This window comes from Carassius gibelio, chromosome B15 (assembly GCF_023724105.1).
Source record: "Carassius gibelio isolate Cgi1373 ecotype wild population from Czech Republic chromosome B15, carGib1.2-hapl.c, whole genome shotgun sequence".
In the NCBI taxonomy this organism is placed as follows: Eukaryota; Metazoa; Chordata; class Actinopteri; order Cypriniformes; family Cyprinidae; genus Carassius; species Carassius gibelio.
In genome coordinates this window covers 17,813,340-17,829,335 of record NC_068410.1, presented here as the reverse complement: position 1 = coordinate 17,829,335, position 15,996 = coordinate 17,813,340, and the positions used below count along the sequence as shown (strand labels likewise).

At 36.2% G+C, this 15,996-nt stretch overlaps 1 protein-coding gene across 1 annotated transcript in view; it reads left to right on the top strand.

Moving 5' to 3' along the window:
* LOC127972657 (calcium-activated chloride channel regulator 3A-1-like) overlaps nt 1-13,791 on the top strand; it is a 45,650-nt gene extending 31,859 nt beyond the window's left edge. The window contains exons 8-17 of the mRNA XM_052576337.1: nt 41-203; nt 7,537-7,770; nt 7,914-8,138; nt 8,233-8,413; nt 8,520-8,626; nt 8,710-8,925; nt 9,147-9,411; nt 9,540-9,686; nt 12,519-12,737; nt 12,938-13,791. Coding sequence (XP_052432297.1) covers nt 41-203; nt 7,537-7,770; nt 7,914-8,138; nt 8,233-8,413; nt 8,520-8,626; nt 8,710-8,925; nt 9,147-9,411; nt 9,540-9,686; nt 12,519-12,737; nt 12,938-13,281 — 2,101 coding nt within the window. The 3' untranslated portion in view covers nt 13,282-13,791. The remainder of the gene's footprint in view (nt 1-40; nt 204-7,536; nt 7,771-7,913; nt 8,139-8,232; nt 8,414-8,519; nt 8,627-8,709; nt 8,926-9,146; nt 9,412-9,539; nt 9,687-12,518; nt 12,738-12,937) is intronic.
* Nucleotides 13,792-15,996: the final 2,205 nt, after the last annotated feature.

Here is a 15,996-nt window from a genome sequence, read left to right as displayed (position 1 = left end):
TGGAAATTATCTCAACCACTGCTTTCTTGCTTATCTTTAGGTGTAGCAACAACATTAAAGATCATGGAGTAACTGCTGGACAATCTCTTCAAAAGTGCTGCATTGCTCCACAAACTTCACTACCTACTAAGGGGTGTATGCTTTTTCTGGACAGAATTCAAAACACAAACAGCTCCATTATGTTCTTAGAGGGTCTGAATAATGTAAGTATTGATTGCACATACATTACACATGAACATTTCTACAGTAACAAATATCAACACACTATGAGTCAACTACATACATGAGTTGCGATAGTGGTCTGGATCAAACGGGTCACTCAGGGCCAAAGAACAAAAGCCAACTATGAAACATGTAACAAAAGTAGCTACAGTGTAAAAACAACTGACAAATGAACAAGGAAAACATAGGGGTGTTATACAAAGGTAGCTGCTGGAAAATTTTCAAGGTAGGGCTTTGCCACATCCAACAATTTTAGCAAACATCCCAATGTGTAGAAAAGGCCCCAAAGTTATGTTATTGTTGCTATTATTTAGTACAGTTGACCATAACGTGCTTTATGTTTCACATTACTCCCGTTTATTCAGTGTTTGTAATAGGGTAGCAAAGGCGCGCGCTGGTTTGTATATTATATCTGACGTCACGCAGTAGTATGCAGTACGATAGAGATGGTCAGTCGGTTGTCACGCAGTTAGTACTATTCAGTATGATAGAGATCATCGGTCGGTAAAATTATAATTGTGAGTGACACTTTCCTCAGCGTGTGCGTGAATGAGAAAAGTAAGTAAATCTGCTGCATTACTCGTGATATTGTATTTCTTGGACAGCTGTTATTTCTGATGTTCGATATGGATGAGAGTTAGGAGTTTAGGGGTCGTTACACGACCGCTGTGTTAATTATATTCACGTTTGTACGTTACCTTCTAGCTTCGGTCCACCTGACTCAGTACGTTGGGTTAAATGGGTCACATCGTGTTCAGACATGTTTATACTTTATTCAATACTTGTTGTTATGAATGTTAAGTACTCTGTGGCTGAGTAAAATATGAAGTGGTGTTAAATATCATTATCTGGACCGCTATTGATGCTTTAAAGTATATCATAGAAGACAGTAAGTTCTATCTACGTTATTGATAACTTAATGCATGGTAGAAAATCTGAGAAGTGCTTGAATCCTTTCTCTCTGCTTACATTTTAGGGTTTAAGAGATATAGTCATATTCTGACTACTGTTTAATTTATGTTTGTAACGTTTATTGAATGAGTGTTCAGAGTGTTGAATGAGTGTTGAATGAGTGTATGCATATGTTTCCTTTATTCATTTGTATTTGTTCTCTCTTTATAGAAACCACACTAGAAATTACTTTAAACTCACTCATACAAGAAAGAGGAGGAATAAACAGAATAATAAGAATTATCTCTCCGCTCTTCATTTCATACTCTGGAATATTTGGCCTTAAGTGGTGTTCTGGCCGACACACCTGAGTGAACCTGGTGATAAACCCAGAATTAGCACCTAGACTGAGCGTTTAACCATTATCTTCACTTCACAATGTGATTTCATGCTAAACAGTTAAAGAAAAAGTTAAGGGAGAAAAAAAGTCTACAGAAGGAAAACATTATTTTGAAAGCTTGAAACATATTTTACATAAAGATAATTTCTGAAGGTAATTTAATGCTAAATTATTAATGCTTTTCATATGCAGGGTAAGAGTTGTGGGAGTGTACATAAAACTGTAAGCATAAATGAAATATGCATGAGCAAGACAAGCTTTGTAAAGGTATAATTTGTTTTTCAAGCATAAGAAAAAAAAATATTTGCAGCATTTTACTGTTACTTTTAAGTGTAATTCAAGTAATGTGAAACTGCAGCTTCATGCCAGAGCAAAATAAATATGATCTGCATTTCAGACCATGTCTCTGTTTACGGTATTAAACACTCAATTGTATAATTTAGAAATTTTTGATAATTCTAATTAATTTCATGTGTCTGATTAAGCAATTATAGGAAGCAAGTATGAGCAACACAATTATTTATTTGTGTCCGGATTAAGGCAAAAACTTCCTCTTCAAAACAAAATAAAATAATACAACATAAAATGTATTTAATGATGTCTAAATATATATCCAAATTAAAGTAATTAATCATTTTACTGTTGGTTCAATTTTAGTTTTTGTTTCGGAAAACAGGTGAAATTATAATTGTTTTAAACTAGGTCAGATACTAGGCCATCTTTAATTATCATCAATATTACAATAAACTAATATATAATAGCTATATATCCCACTGAGGAAGAAAAGGAAACTACACAGCTTAAAATTCAGTATGAACACATAGCCTAATGGTACATAGTTTAATGTTTTAATCAAGTTGTTATTTATTTATTTTTATTTTGAATGTATGTCTGTGTTAAAAGTACCATTCTGGCAGCGAGAATGATCCTAAACGAAATGAGGATTAATGTTTGGCATATGATATAAAAATAAATGATAAAAAAAAAAAACAGACAGAAACCTTGGAGTTATGATTGATGATCAGCTGACTTTCTCAGACCACATTGCTAAAGGCCCTTTCTTTCGGAACATGCTGCACAACTCCTTGTTCAAGCTGTTGTTCTGTCCAGGCTGGACTATTGCAATGCTCTCTTGGCAGTTCTTCCAGCCAGTTCTATCAAACTTTTACAATTAATCCAGAACACGGCAGCAAGATTAATTTTCAATGAGCCGAAAAGAATACACGTCACACCTCTGTTTATCAATTTCACTGGCTACCAATAGCTGCTCGCATAAAATTCAAGGCATTGATGTTTGCCTACAAAACTACCACTGGCTCTGAACCAATTTACCTAAATTTATTACTTCAGACTAGGGATATGCCGGTATAAAATTTTCTTGTTGCGATTAATTGCTCATGCTTTTATCACGGTATATGGTATTATCATGGTATTGAAATTTAGTTTCAAAAAGGTCATAATACAGTATAACAGGTTAAATAACTTCTTTATAACAAAAATAACTGAACATTTAAATACAATAAAGCATAATATATATATATATATATATATATATATATATATATATATATATATATATATATATAAATATATATATATATATATATATATATATATATATATATATATATATATATATATATATATATATAAAGTTAAAAGTTTTACACAGATTAATGTGCAAAGGAAATAGAAAAGACCAATAGGTATGACTTTACAATAAGATATCATTAGTTAACCATTAACATTCACAATGAGCAATAGCTACATTTGGTATAAAAATAAAATACAAGTCTTAGTTCATGTGAGCTCGTTAAATAACACAGTTGCAACTTTTGATTTTAACAACGTGTTATTAAATATCGGAATCCCTAAGATGAATTAATTAATTAATTTTTCATTGGCAGTTTATGTTAACTAATTAATTAACTAATGTTAACTAATGAAGCCTTAATGTAAAGTGTGAATTAACAATAATGTAAGGGAAACAGGTCAATTTAGCTCAAAGGGAATCATTTAAGATTTTAAAGGGAATTTGAACAGAATCACTGTTTCACGGCTGTTCACGGAGACACGCCTGCGGTTCAGTGAACGAGCCGTTTAACATCAAATCTGCGCTGGATACTTATATCCAAACTATAGTGAAAACACTATCAATTAGCACAGTAACAAGATCGGCAGTTTAAGAAATTAACTTGTAAGCACAAAACACAAGATACTTCTCTTTTCAATATGAATAAGGCTTTATTAGATAAATCTAAGACATATAAACTAATCTAACACATAAACGCACGCACACACACATTCACACAAGTTGCAGGAAGGTCGAAAGTTAGGGAAAGATGAGTTTAAGAGAATGGAAATATGGAATCCCAAGTTAACAGCAATACGTTAAATTGCATAGACATGAACAACCATCAATCACGTAATTAGCCCTCGCATTGAGTTCCTCAATGTGACTAAAATTATATTAGATACACCAGCACAACAAATATCTGGGGGATACGTTGCCTTCGTTTTCTGTGAAAGGGACTCCCGTTGAAAGGGGTATCCCGGTGTCGCTGATTGGCTGGAAGTTCAGTAGTGAAGTGACGTCTTGGGAAGCCCGTGGTTGTTGGGCGTTGGCTGAAAGTGCAGAGTCGTGTACGCTGGTCGAAGTTGAACGGGCATCCGAGGTCAGGCTTCGGAGACTCGACGTTACAAAACTTAACTCAGAACACGAAACTCTCAAACGGAAAAAGAAAAGAAATAAAGTTTGACGAGACTAGGTTGTGTTCCTTCTCATCGTGGCATAGTAGCAGCAGGCAGGCACGCTGGAACCGCGCTCAAAGAACAATGATGACTAACCGCATGGCTAGATGCTACAAGCTAAAGCTAGGTAGCAAAGCTACAAGCTAAAAGCTAAGAGCAGGCATGACTGATAGCACGAGCAAGGCTGGAACTAAAAGCCGACATGGCTAATAGCAGCAGCTAGGGACTAAAAGCAGACTAAAAGCAAGCCATGACTGATAGCACAAGCAATGCTAGAACTAAAAGCCAGGCATGGGCTTCAAAGTATTTAAACTTCCTTGTTGGCCACCCCTCAAATGTTGCCTTGACCAATCAGATATGGTCTTGGGTATCATAAACCATTTGTTTATCTTACCAAGCATGTGGTTCTTGCCTCACAGGGTCTAATTTTGGACATGATTCCTATAACATGATTATGATATATTTTACAAATAAATGATTGTCAGGACAACATCAAGCAAGAAAATTTGATTATATCAATACTAGACATGATTATGTATCCTAAAATTTTTAAAAGACATACACAATAAGTGATTATACATGATAGTCAAATGTGTGGGTTACACATAAATGAATATGGAGTTAAGCAATGGAACGATTCATTTATAAGTCTTTTTGAGTTCATTCTGGTCCATATATAATGTACAAAAAGCAGTTTCTTTGCCATTCTCTGGCAAAGGGACTTTTCTGTGAAGACAAAGGTTTAAAGCCCTTCCCCCTTAGGAATTTCAGTCTGGTTCTGCCTGATGGGCGAAGTCAGTGCAAGTATTTAACATGATCTCCTGGGTTTACATGTGATGTCCAGCGTTGCATTTCAATCACGAACAATAAATTTGACAATCTCTTCTTCGAATTAAAATTGTTAATAATTGTTCTATTGGTGTTAATGTTGAAAGCTGTTGTGTGAACAAGTTGGTTGGTTGGTTATCTTGCTTGGTTCTTGTGGCACTAGAACTGATTTATGACTTCCTGAGGAGTTCGGCTCTCGTTTCAATGCACACAGCTCTGATAGACTCTTTGATTTGTCTGGTTCGACTCATTTCTGCTACAATAAAGAATCAAAACTCTAGGGCAGGGTTATTCAAATCTTGCCCTGGAGGGCCAATGCGGTTCAGAGTTTAGCTCTAACCCTAATCAAACACACCTGAGCATGCTAATCAGTGTTTTTGGGATCATTAGAAAATCACAGCCAGGTGACTTTGATCAGGGTTGGAGCTAAACTCTGCACCACATTGGCCCTCCAGGGGCAAGATTTTAATAACCCTGCTTTAGGGCATGTTGTAATCCAGAGTAAAATGAAAAAAAAAAAAGTAAAAAAAAAGTAAATAAATAACCTAAATATCTAAATATTTAAATATTTGGCTGTGATGAACACCATTGCAAATCCACAAGTCTGATTGGCTATTTAAATACATTTTGGAAATTAGTGCTGCTGCTTTATTTATGGGGTTTCCAGAGTAAATGCTGCTTTTTCTGCAGTTTAGCGCCATCTGCTGTCAGAGAGTGAATGTGCTTTTAGTCTGCGCGTCTCTCACCCCATGTGCTTCTCATGCGTGCTTGTTTGCATCAGAGCGCACACGAGTCTTTTAAGCAGCATACAGTGGTGTTGTGCATTTTGACCAGCTGATGGGAATAGTATTCTTAAAATGCATTCCAAATTCAGAATAATTTGAAATATATCATTATTCACAGTATTTAGAAGTGCCCACGATAACAATACCTTGCATATTAATTACCGTGATATATCACATTACCGAATTACCGCACATCTACTTGAGGCTTATGTGCCCTCTAGAAGCTTGCGTTCTGCAAGTGAACGTCGCCTGATTGTGCCATCCCAAAGAAGCACAAAGTCACTTTTACGGACTTTTAAATTAAATGTTCCCTCCTGGTGGACTGACCTGCCCAACTCAATCTGAGTAGCTGAGTCCTTAGCCTTCTTCAAGAATCGACTTAAAACCCATCTTTTCCATCTTTATTTCACCCTCTAACTTTAGCACTCACTATTCTAATTCTATTCTTAAAAAAATACTTATAGGCTGAAAGATGCTGGAAGTGCAAGCAGAGGAGCTGAACACAGCACGGTATTAAAGTGTTGTGACCAACTTGAGTTTAGGTGTGGTTGGCTTCCTATAATTATCACGGCCGGGAAGGAGAAGGGTCTCTAGGTGTTTATCAATGTCAAGGAAAGTTCCTCGGAAGCCAGTATTTCAAGGATGCTACGTCATCGACATCCGTCGAAGGACTGTTCCAATGTCGAGGATCCTCGGAATTTCAACCAAGGACTGAGTCCTTCGTTCAAAGAATATCCCCAGACACAGGAAAGGATGCATATGTGTATCCTTTGCGTTCTTCGCGCTCCTCAAATCACCCACAATCCTATGCGCGCAGCTTTGCTATCTAACGTTAGTTCAAAAATTCAAAAATGTCGAACGTTAACGTAGTCGGAGCGTTAACGGTTTTTATTTACGTTACCAAACATTTGTATAACTGTAGTAAATATAAGTAAAGTTTGATGTTTAAATGCCAGTACAAATTACTACCATATTGATATTGTAAATTATACAAATACAAATGGTTAACTGAACCGGACCTGTCATTTAACAATTGGTTGCGTCAACGGCATTTCTTTTATAAATAACTAGTTAAGTTGTCCAAAGTAATTTAATAATACTATTCACAGCGTTATTCAAACGGACCTTTTCACTGACGTAATGATGCAATTACATGCACTTGCTAGCCTGTTCCATTTTCGTGTTCTCCGTATGCTAAAAAGAAGTCTGACCTAAGGAAGTGACTTGGAAGGATCAGTCCTACCAAGGAAGTATCCTTGACATTGAGAAACGCCTTCTGTTTTCCTCATAAGGAAAATGTTTTTGATCCGAGTCACCAGTAGATGGCAGCAATACAACAGGAATCATAACAGTAAATAAGCAGCAGAATGACAGCCATCGCAATATATTAACTAAAAGATGTGCTCACCATAAAACCACAAATCTAAAGAGAAAACAAATGCACCAGCATGAATAAAAGCAGCTGCAAAGAGTAAAGCAATAAACAGTAACACTGCATAATCTGCATGATCTTTTCAGGTTGCATTCACTTTCACTTTTTCACTTTCCTAATATATGCTCAGGTTTGTCAGAAAGTCACAGAAGTGTGAATTTTGTAATTATTTGAAATGCTTACTCTGTTTAATGCACTTTCATTTATAAAGAAAATCCTGTTTCCAGGTGACTGCATTTTGTCAAGAAAATAGGCACTATTATGAAACTCCAAACATGCAAAATAAAAAATGTGGCAAAGCAACATGGACTGTAATATTTGAGGATTCTGTGGATAAAGACGTACTTTGTTCTCTGAAACCACTGAAGTCCCGTCCACCACCACCATCTTTCAAAGTTGTGCAGCGAAAGCAACGGGTCGTTTGCCTCATTCTTGATGTCTCAGGAAGCATGGGACTGGGAGTATGTGATAACAGACATTAACTTTATCTGAAAAGATCCTCCCATGACAACCTTATGTTACCAATGCTTTGCAATGACAGTTTGATAACTAATTTTGAATCTGTAAGAAACAAATTATGTTGTTGCTTTTACCCATTTTCTAGGGCTCTAGAATTCTTCAACTTCAACAGGCTGCCACACACTTCCTGCGGAACATCATTGAGGATCAAGCCAGTGTTGGAATTGTACAGTTTAGTACTAAGGCTTCTACTCTGAGAAACTTGACTACTATTGACAGTGACACCACAAGAGAAAATCTGATCAAATTACTGCCAATAGAAGCAGATGGAACAACAAACATGTGCTTGGGCCTTAGTCAAGGCTTACAGGTGCTATATTAATTGTACTAGCATGGATTTTTATGTTTGTGATGTATGAAAATATATAGAGTTTGTTCTATGTCAGTGATCCTTTTTTCTCCAGATACTTCGAGAGGACAATGGGGATGCATTAGGAGATGAAATAATTTTTCTGACAGATGGTCAGGCAACGGATAACATTACTGATTGTGTTCCATCTGCAATACAAAGTGGTGTCATTATACACACACTAGCTTTTGGTAAAAGTGCATCTCATGCACTGACAGAAATGGCGAAGAAAACAGGTGAGTGAGATCAGCATGATTAATAACTTACTATATCTGTCTTAGTGTAGTTAATTATTAAATGCAGGTTATCAATCAATGCAAAAATGTGTCATGTTGAAAACAGGGGGTAAATTTTTATCATCCAATGATAAGACCACATCTAACCAGTTAATGGATGCATTTGCTTCAATTACGTTATCAACCGGAGATTACACAAACGAACCAGTTCAGGTTTGTCAAGTCTTCCCTTGCCCACAATACATTTATTAATCAAAGAGTGTAATTAATCATTGTCATTTTTATCATTCTTTCAGTTAGAGAGTATTGGAGCAAGAACATCTGATTGGTTCAATGGGACAGTATCAGTGGATCAGACTGTTGGGAACAAAACCAGCTTTGTATTAATCTATGAAAGAAGTTTCCCTAATGTTTACATACAGTCACCAAGTGGCTCAGTCTATACTCAGACAAATATGAGTGATGATGGATCACAGAAAACCGTCACTTTAAAAATTTCAGGAACTGCAGAGGTATGATAACCCTTATGAACCATTTGTCTGTTATATTTATAGTTCAAACCATAAACATGTAGGCCTATATGCATTATTGTAACACAATAAAAAAAGCATCAAGGTTTTTACATAGACATTCAAAAACAACTTCAGACTAAGAAGGAGTTTATTACTGATGATTCAGCTGATGCACTTACAGCAAGCCCTTACTTATCTGGTTTTACTCTTATGTTTGGTAGCATGGGGACTGGAAGTTCAGTATACAAACTACAATACTTCAGGCTTTGACTTTAACAGTAACTAGTCAAGCGGCACAAGCTGATGTTCCTCCTATCATTGTCAAAACCCACATGAACCAGCAGTTCAGTGATGGCACTAAACCCATGATAGTGTTTGCTGAGGTTAGACAGGATTACTCACCTGTAATAAATGCTGAAGTGTGGGCTACACTGGATTCAGAAACTGGCTCCATACACACATTACAACTGATGGACAATGGAGCAGGTGAACTACCAACAATAAAATTTTGGTTAAAAATAAATATATAAATGCAAATAAAACAAATAAATAAAATAAAGGGTAAGTTACTTTTCACAACTTTGGCAAATAATTTAGTTATCCATCTTTTACAGGAGCTGATGCTTTTCAAGATGATGGAATCTATTCCAGATATTTCACACAGATGGTAAATGGGAGAAGCAGCTTGAAAGTAAGAGTAAAGAATCAAGATGGACAAACCAGAATTGCTGTCCTATACGTACATGGATATATGATAAATGGTAAACCCTGAGATCACATCACATCTTAAGTATGGAAATCCCATACTTTCAATTATTCATTTACTAGGGACCAGGTATCGCACAGGAATTGCTCTCAGCAGATAGTGAAGCCACACACACAAACTCGTCAGTTCTGACTTACACAGATGATGCAGACTGGTTATAATACCTTTAAGTGAGCCACACCGTGTTAAGACAGTGACATTCAGAAATCAGAAGCCTCTAAGGGTGTTCCTCATGGTTCATCCATTGGTGCGTCCGTATGATCTGCAGATTTGCGGAAATACCACTACACATTAATCTGCTTGCAAAAATGATTTCAGAAGGGATCAGAATAAATCAAATATAACCATTGAATTTTAGTCAGGTGAACTTGTCACATAATTTTTTATATGTTTACGGTAAGAAATTTACAACATATCTTCACGGAACATGATCTTTACTTAAATAAAGATCATAAAAGAAAAATCAATCATTTTGACCCATACAATGTTTTTCTTGGCTATTACTTAAAATATACCCCAGCGAATCAGCAACTTAAGACTGGTTTTGTGGTCCAGGGTCACAGAATGTAAATTCTAGTATAGGAGTGTCCTACTATTAGCTACAATGTACATGGGTTACTGATTGGAAATGATTTATTAGTAGTATTTATTTTGTATTTTAAACGAATTTGTGATTAATTATCTTTAAAATATCATTAAACATGACTTTTATAACAAACTGTTTACTATCGCAGAACCAAGGTAATGAAGGGTGAAAAAGAGTGAGTGCTCCCTCTTCTGAAGTGCATTGCATTGCAGCACGAGTACACGTATAAGCAGGTATTTTTTCTGTTGCTCATTAAATTGTAAATTAAGTTGGTTAAATAGATAAACTGTTGACAGTATGCCGTTTTAAGCTTTGGATGGATGGCCAATGAGGAGGCAAAAAAATATGGGAATTAGTGACATCAATATTGCCCCTTCTGTGGCAACTTCATCAATTTCTCCTTGGCTTTTCCCTATGCCTTTAGTTGACATTCAGTTATATGAAGAAAAACATAACAAGGAAAGAAATGTTAACAAATATAGCAGTGCAACAATACACTGAACAAACTTATTATAGCATATTGCAAATATACACGGATGGCTCTAAAGATCCTGAATCTAGAATAACAGCAGCAGCAGGCTATATACCCCAATTCAAAGTCAAAGTATCAAAAAGAATTTCAGATCATGTATTTGTTTTTACTATAGAGACAATAGCAATATTCCTGGCTCTTCAGTGGATAGAAGAAGTACAGCCAATAAGATCAGTAATTTGTACAGACTCCCTTTCAGTTTTAAATAGCTTGCTAAGTGGAATTTCAACAGCAAGACAAGATATGATGTTTGATGTGATGCAGAGTCTATTTAGAATATGACAATCTGGTCTTATGGTATATTCCCTGTGGGTACCATCACATATGGGTTTGGAAGGAAACGAGTGGACAGGCCATCTGGCTAAACAGGCTCTGAAACATGCACAATTTGACATTAAAGTGTCAATGAGCATTGACCAGTCAGACGGGGCAAAGACATTTAACTCTCTGAAAATCATTGGTTATGTTAACAGCCTGTCAGTCTGTGCCATCTAGTTTCATGTCTATATAGAGAGAGAGATTGATATCCGCTTGTTATGTCTGAAGTCACATGTCACCGCTTTCACATCAAAACGCTCTATCAGATACCATGATAAAACAACAAAAGGTGTTACTATAAACTCACAATGTGATATAATACTACCAAATTATTTTTTCTTTTTTCTGATATATTCATTAACAGCAATGACACAATCCTTTTGAACTTTTAACAACCAGTTTAAATAAATTTACTTGCACGAACTAGCCTATTTAAAATAAATATTACATGTACACAAAAGTTTGGGTTAGTAAGATTATGTAATATTTATTTATTTTTATTTTTTTAATAAGTCTCATGCTCACCAAGGCTGCACTTATTTGACAAAAATATAGTAAAACAGCAATATTGTAAAATATAATAATTAAAATAACTATTTTCTGCTTTTATATATTTTAAAATGAAATTTAAAATACATCTTTGATCAAAGCTGAATTTTCAGCATAATTACTACACTCTTCAGTGTCATATAATCCTTTAGAAATAATTACAATATACAATAAGAAAACAATTGTTAAATTAGATTATTGCTGCTTCATATTTTTGTGTGGAAACCGTGGTGCATTTTTCAGAATTATTTTATATATAGTAACAATGATATGTAATGTAATGTAATATTGTGGCAATGGTTTCTTAAGATGTACTTATGCTGCTTTTGGGAAACACAGCCCTATTTGAACCAACACTGTGACTGAGCCAATGTGTCAGCAGCGAGTGGTTAAAAAATTGCACTTTATAATCAATATTTTTATGTGAGGATCGATCCATTCGAGACAACATCTTTATTGAAAGTATCGATACTTTAGGATCGATATGCTCATCTCATTGACAGGCTATTATGCCAGCTTTAATAAGGTTCTACAATACTACAATCAAATAGGATAAAATAAATGCATAACTAAACTATATTTAGTTTTTATATTAGATTAAAAAAAATGACAAGTTATATTATATTATAAAATGTTTGGGAATGATTCAGTTATTCATTCATGAAGACACTTTATTGGTGTAACCTGCAGAAAGAGTCAGTGAATTAATGTACACACTGAAACTAACTGTTGTATAAATGGCAATATACTGTAATTATCTATAAAGCTTTGTGAAAAAAAAAAAAAAAAAACATAATAATAATAATAATTAATTCAGGTGGTTGCTCTTATTTCAATTGTAGCGCAGCTGAAAACCCCAAAGCCTCCAGTTTCTGATGAACCACTTGAGGTTGTAAACTTCACCAGAACATCCACCGGAGAGAGTTTTGAGGTAACTCTTTCAGGCACAGCTCCACAAAATTTCCCTCCTAACAGAATCACAGATCTGAGTGCTGAGATCCAGGAGGACACTGTGTTTCTCAGCTGGACAGCTCCTGGTGAAGACCTCGACCAAGGGACAGGTAAATCATACAATTACTATAACAGCTTTTAAAAGGTTTTCATTTTTTTAACATCTTCGCAGATAAAATAAAAGTTGTTTTAAAGTTACATCATGAAACAGTGTATCTTTAAATGTCTCGCACTGCATGTTTTGTTTGCTTGTTGTTGTTTTTGTTTGGATTTTTATTTTATTTTTTATGTATACATTTTTTCATTTAAGCTAAATCCTATGAGATCAGGTGGAGCTTTGGTCTTAAAATGCTTCGATTCAACTTCAGCAATGGTTATTCTGTCAACACAACTGCTGTCACACCTCAGAAGGCTGGAACAGTTGAACAGCATTCATTCAATCTCAATATCACAATCCAAAAAGACACCACACTCTTCTTTGCAGTTCAGACGAAGGACAAACAAAATGCTAAATCTGAAACCTCCAACATTGCTCAAGCTTCAAAAATCCCCCCTGCTCAGATATCTTCAGAAATATCAAACCCAAACATGAACTTGACAGTTCTTGTCATTTCTCTGTTTGTGGTATCTATGCTCACTCTCTGGTCAAATTGATATGGCATTAATGATCACAAACGAAGGTCAAAACAATCTTTATGCCTAATTTGACATAAGGTGTATACATACTGTAAGTATGTACATCCATCAGCATTAAAAAATAATAAATTCCATCAAACAGAATATCTTCATTTTTTTTTTTTTTTCTTTTTTTTTTTTTTGCAGCATGTGTACTTTTGCACAAATTATTAAGAAGGATTTCTGTTTTTGTCTATCACGCAGGATTCTGTGGACTGGATATTAATAATTATTATTTAGTGTACAATTGTCCTCTGTAATACAAAACAAGTACTGAACTGTCTGTACCTCAATTATTGATTCTGCTTTCACGCACCCCTGGTGGAAGACGACCAGTTTCTAATTAGAAAACAGTAACATTTGTTGAGTTTGCTGAGTTCTGCTCCTGTGTGTGGCTGAATAACATTACATTGTGTCCATGCTACCTGTAATATCTAGTGTTGATTCTCATAGTTCCTTTTTCTTTCTTTTCTTTTTCCTAATAAATAAATTACCATTTTATTATGAACTGTCTCCTTTTATAGCACTTCTAAAACATTCCTAAAATGTACTGTAGTTAGCCATCAGTTTGATAATCAAGCCAGCTGTGATATATATATATATATATATATATATATATATATATATATATATATATATATATATATATATGTATATAGAACATTTCATACACAATGGTAACCAGAGATGTATAGTAACGAAGTAGAACTACTTCATTTAAATGTGGCTAATGTTTTGGCACATCTGATCTCTTCTGGAAGCCGGGCGGCATAATATCTCTCTCGTATTGTGGGGGGTTCAAAAAGCAACCAACGCCTTGTTAGTGCTTTTTTACCAGCAGATGTTAAAATGCAAACAGGTATTCATCCTGCCGTCTTGCCTTTAAATCCACATTTCCTAAAAATATTATGGAAAAGAGCAAGGAAAGGGAAGTGTTAAGTATGTTTTCCAATGCTTTATGAAGCTCTCCCCAGAAAGGTTTTATCACTGGGCACTCCCAGAATATCTGCCAGTGATTGGCTTCCTGAAACCCACACTGTCTCCAACATTTTGTGTGTGCTTTCACAATATGTGCTTTCTGTTTAGGGGTAATACAAAATCGGACAAGACATTTCCTGAGGAATTGTTTGATGTGCTCAGATTTCCTGGTTCTAGCCAGAAACCTGTCGACAGGGTCCTGGATTAGCTGCAGCTGTCTAACAGTCTTCTTGGGAAGGCCAGTGAGGAGACCATTACAATAGTCCACCAATAGAAGCCACATTCATTCTGGCACTCTCACACACTTATATTTTCCTTTCATGTATTATTAACATGAAATACCTTTGATGAAAAAAATATAAAATTGGTCTTGTTGCTGTCTAGAGACATAATGGAGTTTAAGCCACAAATCTCTTGTTCAGATCTGTAAATAACCCTATAACTCTTAAGTTTCATGTTTTTATTTTTAGATCATGCAATATGATTTTGTTTAGAGGGGACTCTGCTAACTAATGGTAACTCACATTAGTCTTTGTTGCTGCACAGAATTACAGTTACACTTGCTGCTTCTGAAAGAAAATGTGCCTGCATCTAATGCATTGCCTGCATTGCTATCCACCTTATTCTTAAATGCGGAAGTTAGCATCTGGGCGAGACTTTTGTTTCAATAACTGCTATATGGAAATAGTGGGAAGAGTTACTCCTTCCGATTTTCAGGTCACGTCAGCAGTCCGTCTCTCTCTCAACTGCTCCTGTTTCTCCTGCCATTTTATATTCTCTCCATGCCAATTACTGCAACAAGAAACGGGTGTTGATCGTTTCCCTCCAACCCACTCACTCACCGCTCGTCTCCTGATTCTCTCTCCCGCTGCAGACTTTGCTAAACCACGCCCTGGGTTTTGGAGGCTCAGAAGACGTTGCAGGGGCTGTGTCACTTCCTCCCTAAATGCCCTGGCACTGTACCTGCAAAGCTGGCGCAGCCTCAGCGGAAGACGAAGCCGGCAAAGCGCTTCCCCTTCCCAAAATGTCATGGTCCCCACCCACGAGTTGTGCCGGACCCCGTGCTGGAGGTGCTAGAGTGGAAAAGGAGGGGCCCTGTTCTCATCTCTGCTGGAACGAACCCAAAAACAGATCGCCTTCACTCCTAACCTTTTCGAACAGCTCTGAGATATGAAATTTTGTTTTCAGTGGGTCATGTCATGCAGGTGCAGCGCGTGCCTGAATATTTTATCGCTGTGATAGTGGACCCACATACTTTAAAGAGCAAAATTCCTCATCATCTCGCAATCACTTACACAAACGTAGACTCCCTGCTTTTTCAAGGTGAGCTCTATTTCGAGAAAATAAAACCTCTCGCCTCACATTATACGGCTTGGGCAGTCATTCTGGGAATCTTGAGATGGGTTTTGGAAACAATTCGACTAGGCAACTCGCTACAGTTTGCTTGCAGGCCGCCCCTCTTCAGAGGTGTTGTTCAAACTTCTATCCCAGACAACAAAACTATTGTTCTCTGGCAGGAGGTACAAGCACTGCTTGCAAAAGGCGCTGTGGAAATAGTGCCCCCAGCAAACAGCGAGTCAGGCTTTTTCAGCCACTATTTCCTCGTCCCATAGAGAGACGGCGGGCTCAGACCCATTCTAGATCTCAGACATCTGAACAGCTCACTGAACATCAGGTCATTGATGACGAGTAAAGATGATTCTGATACATATTTCC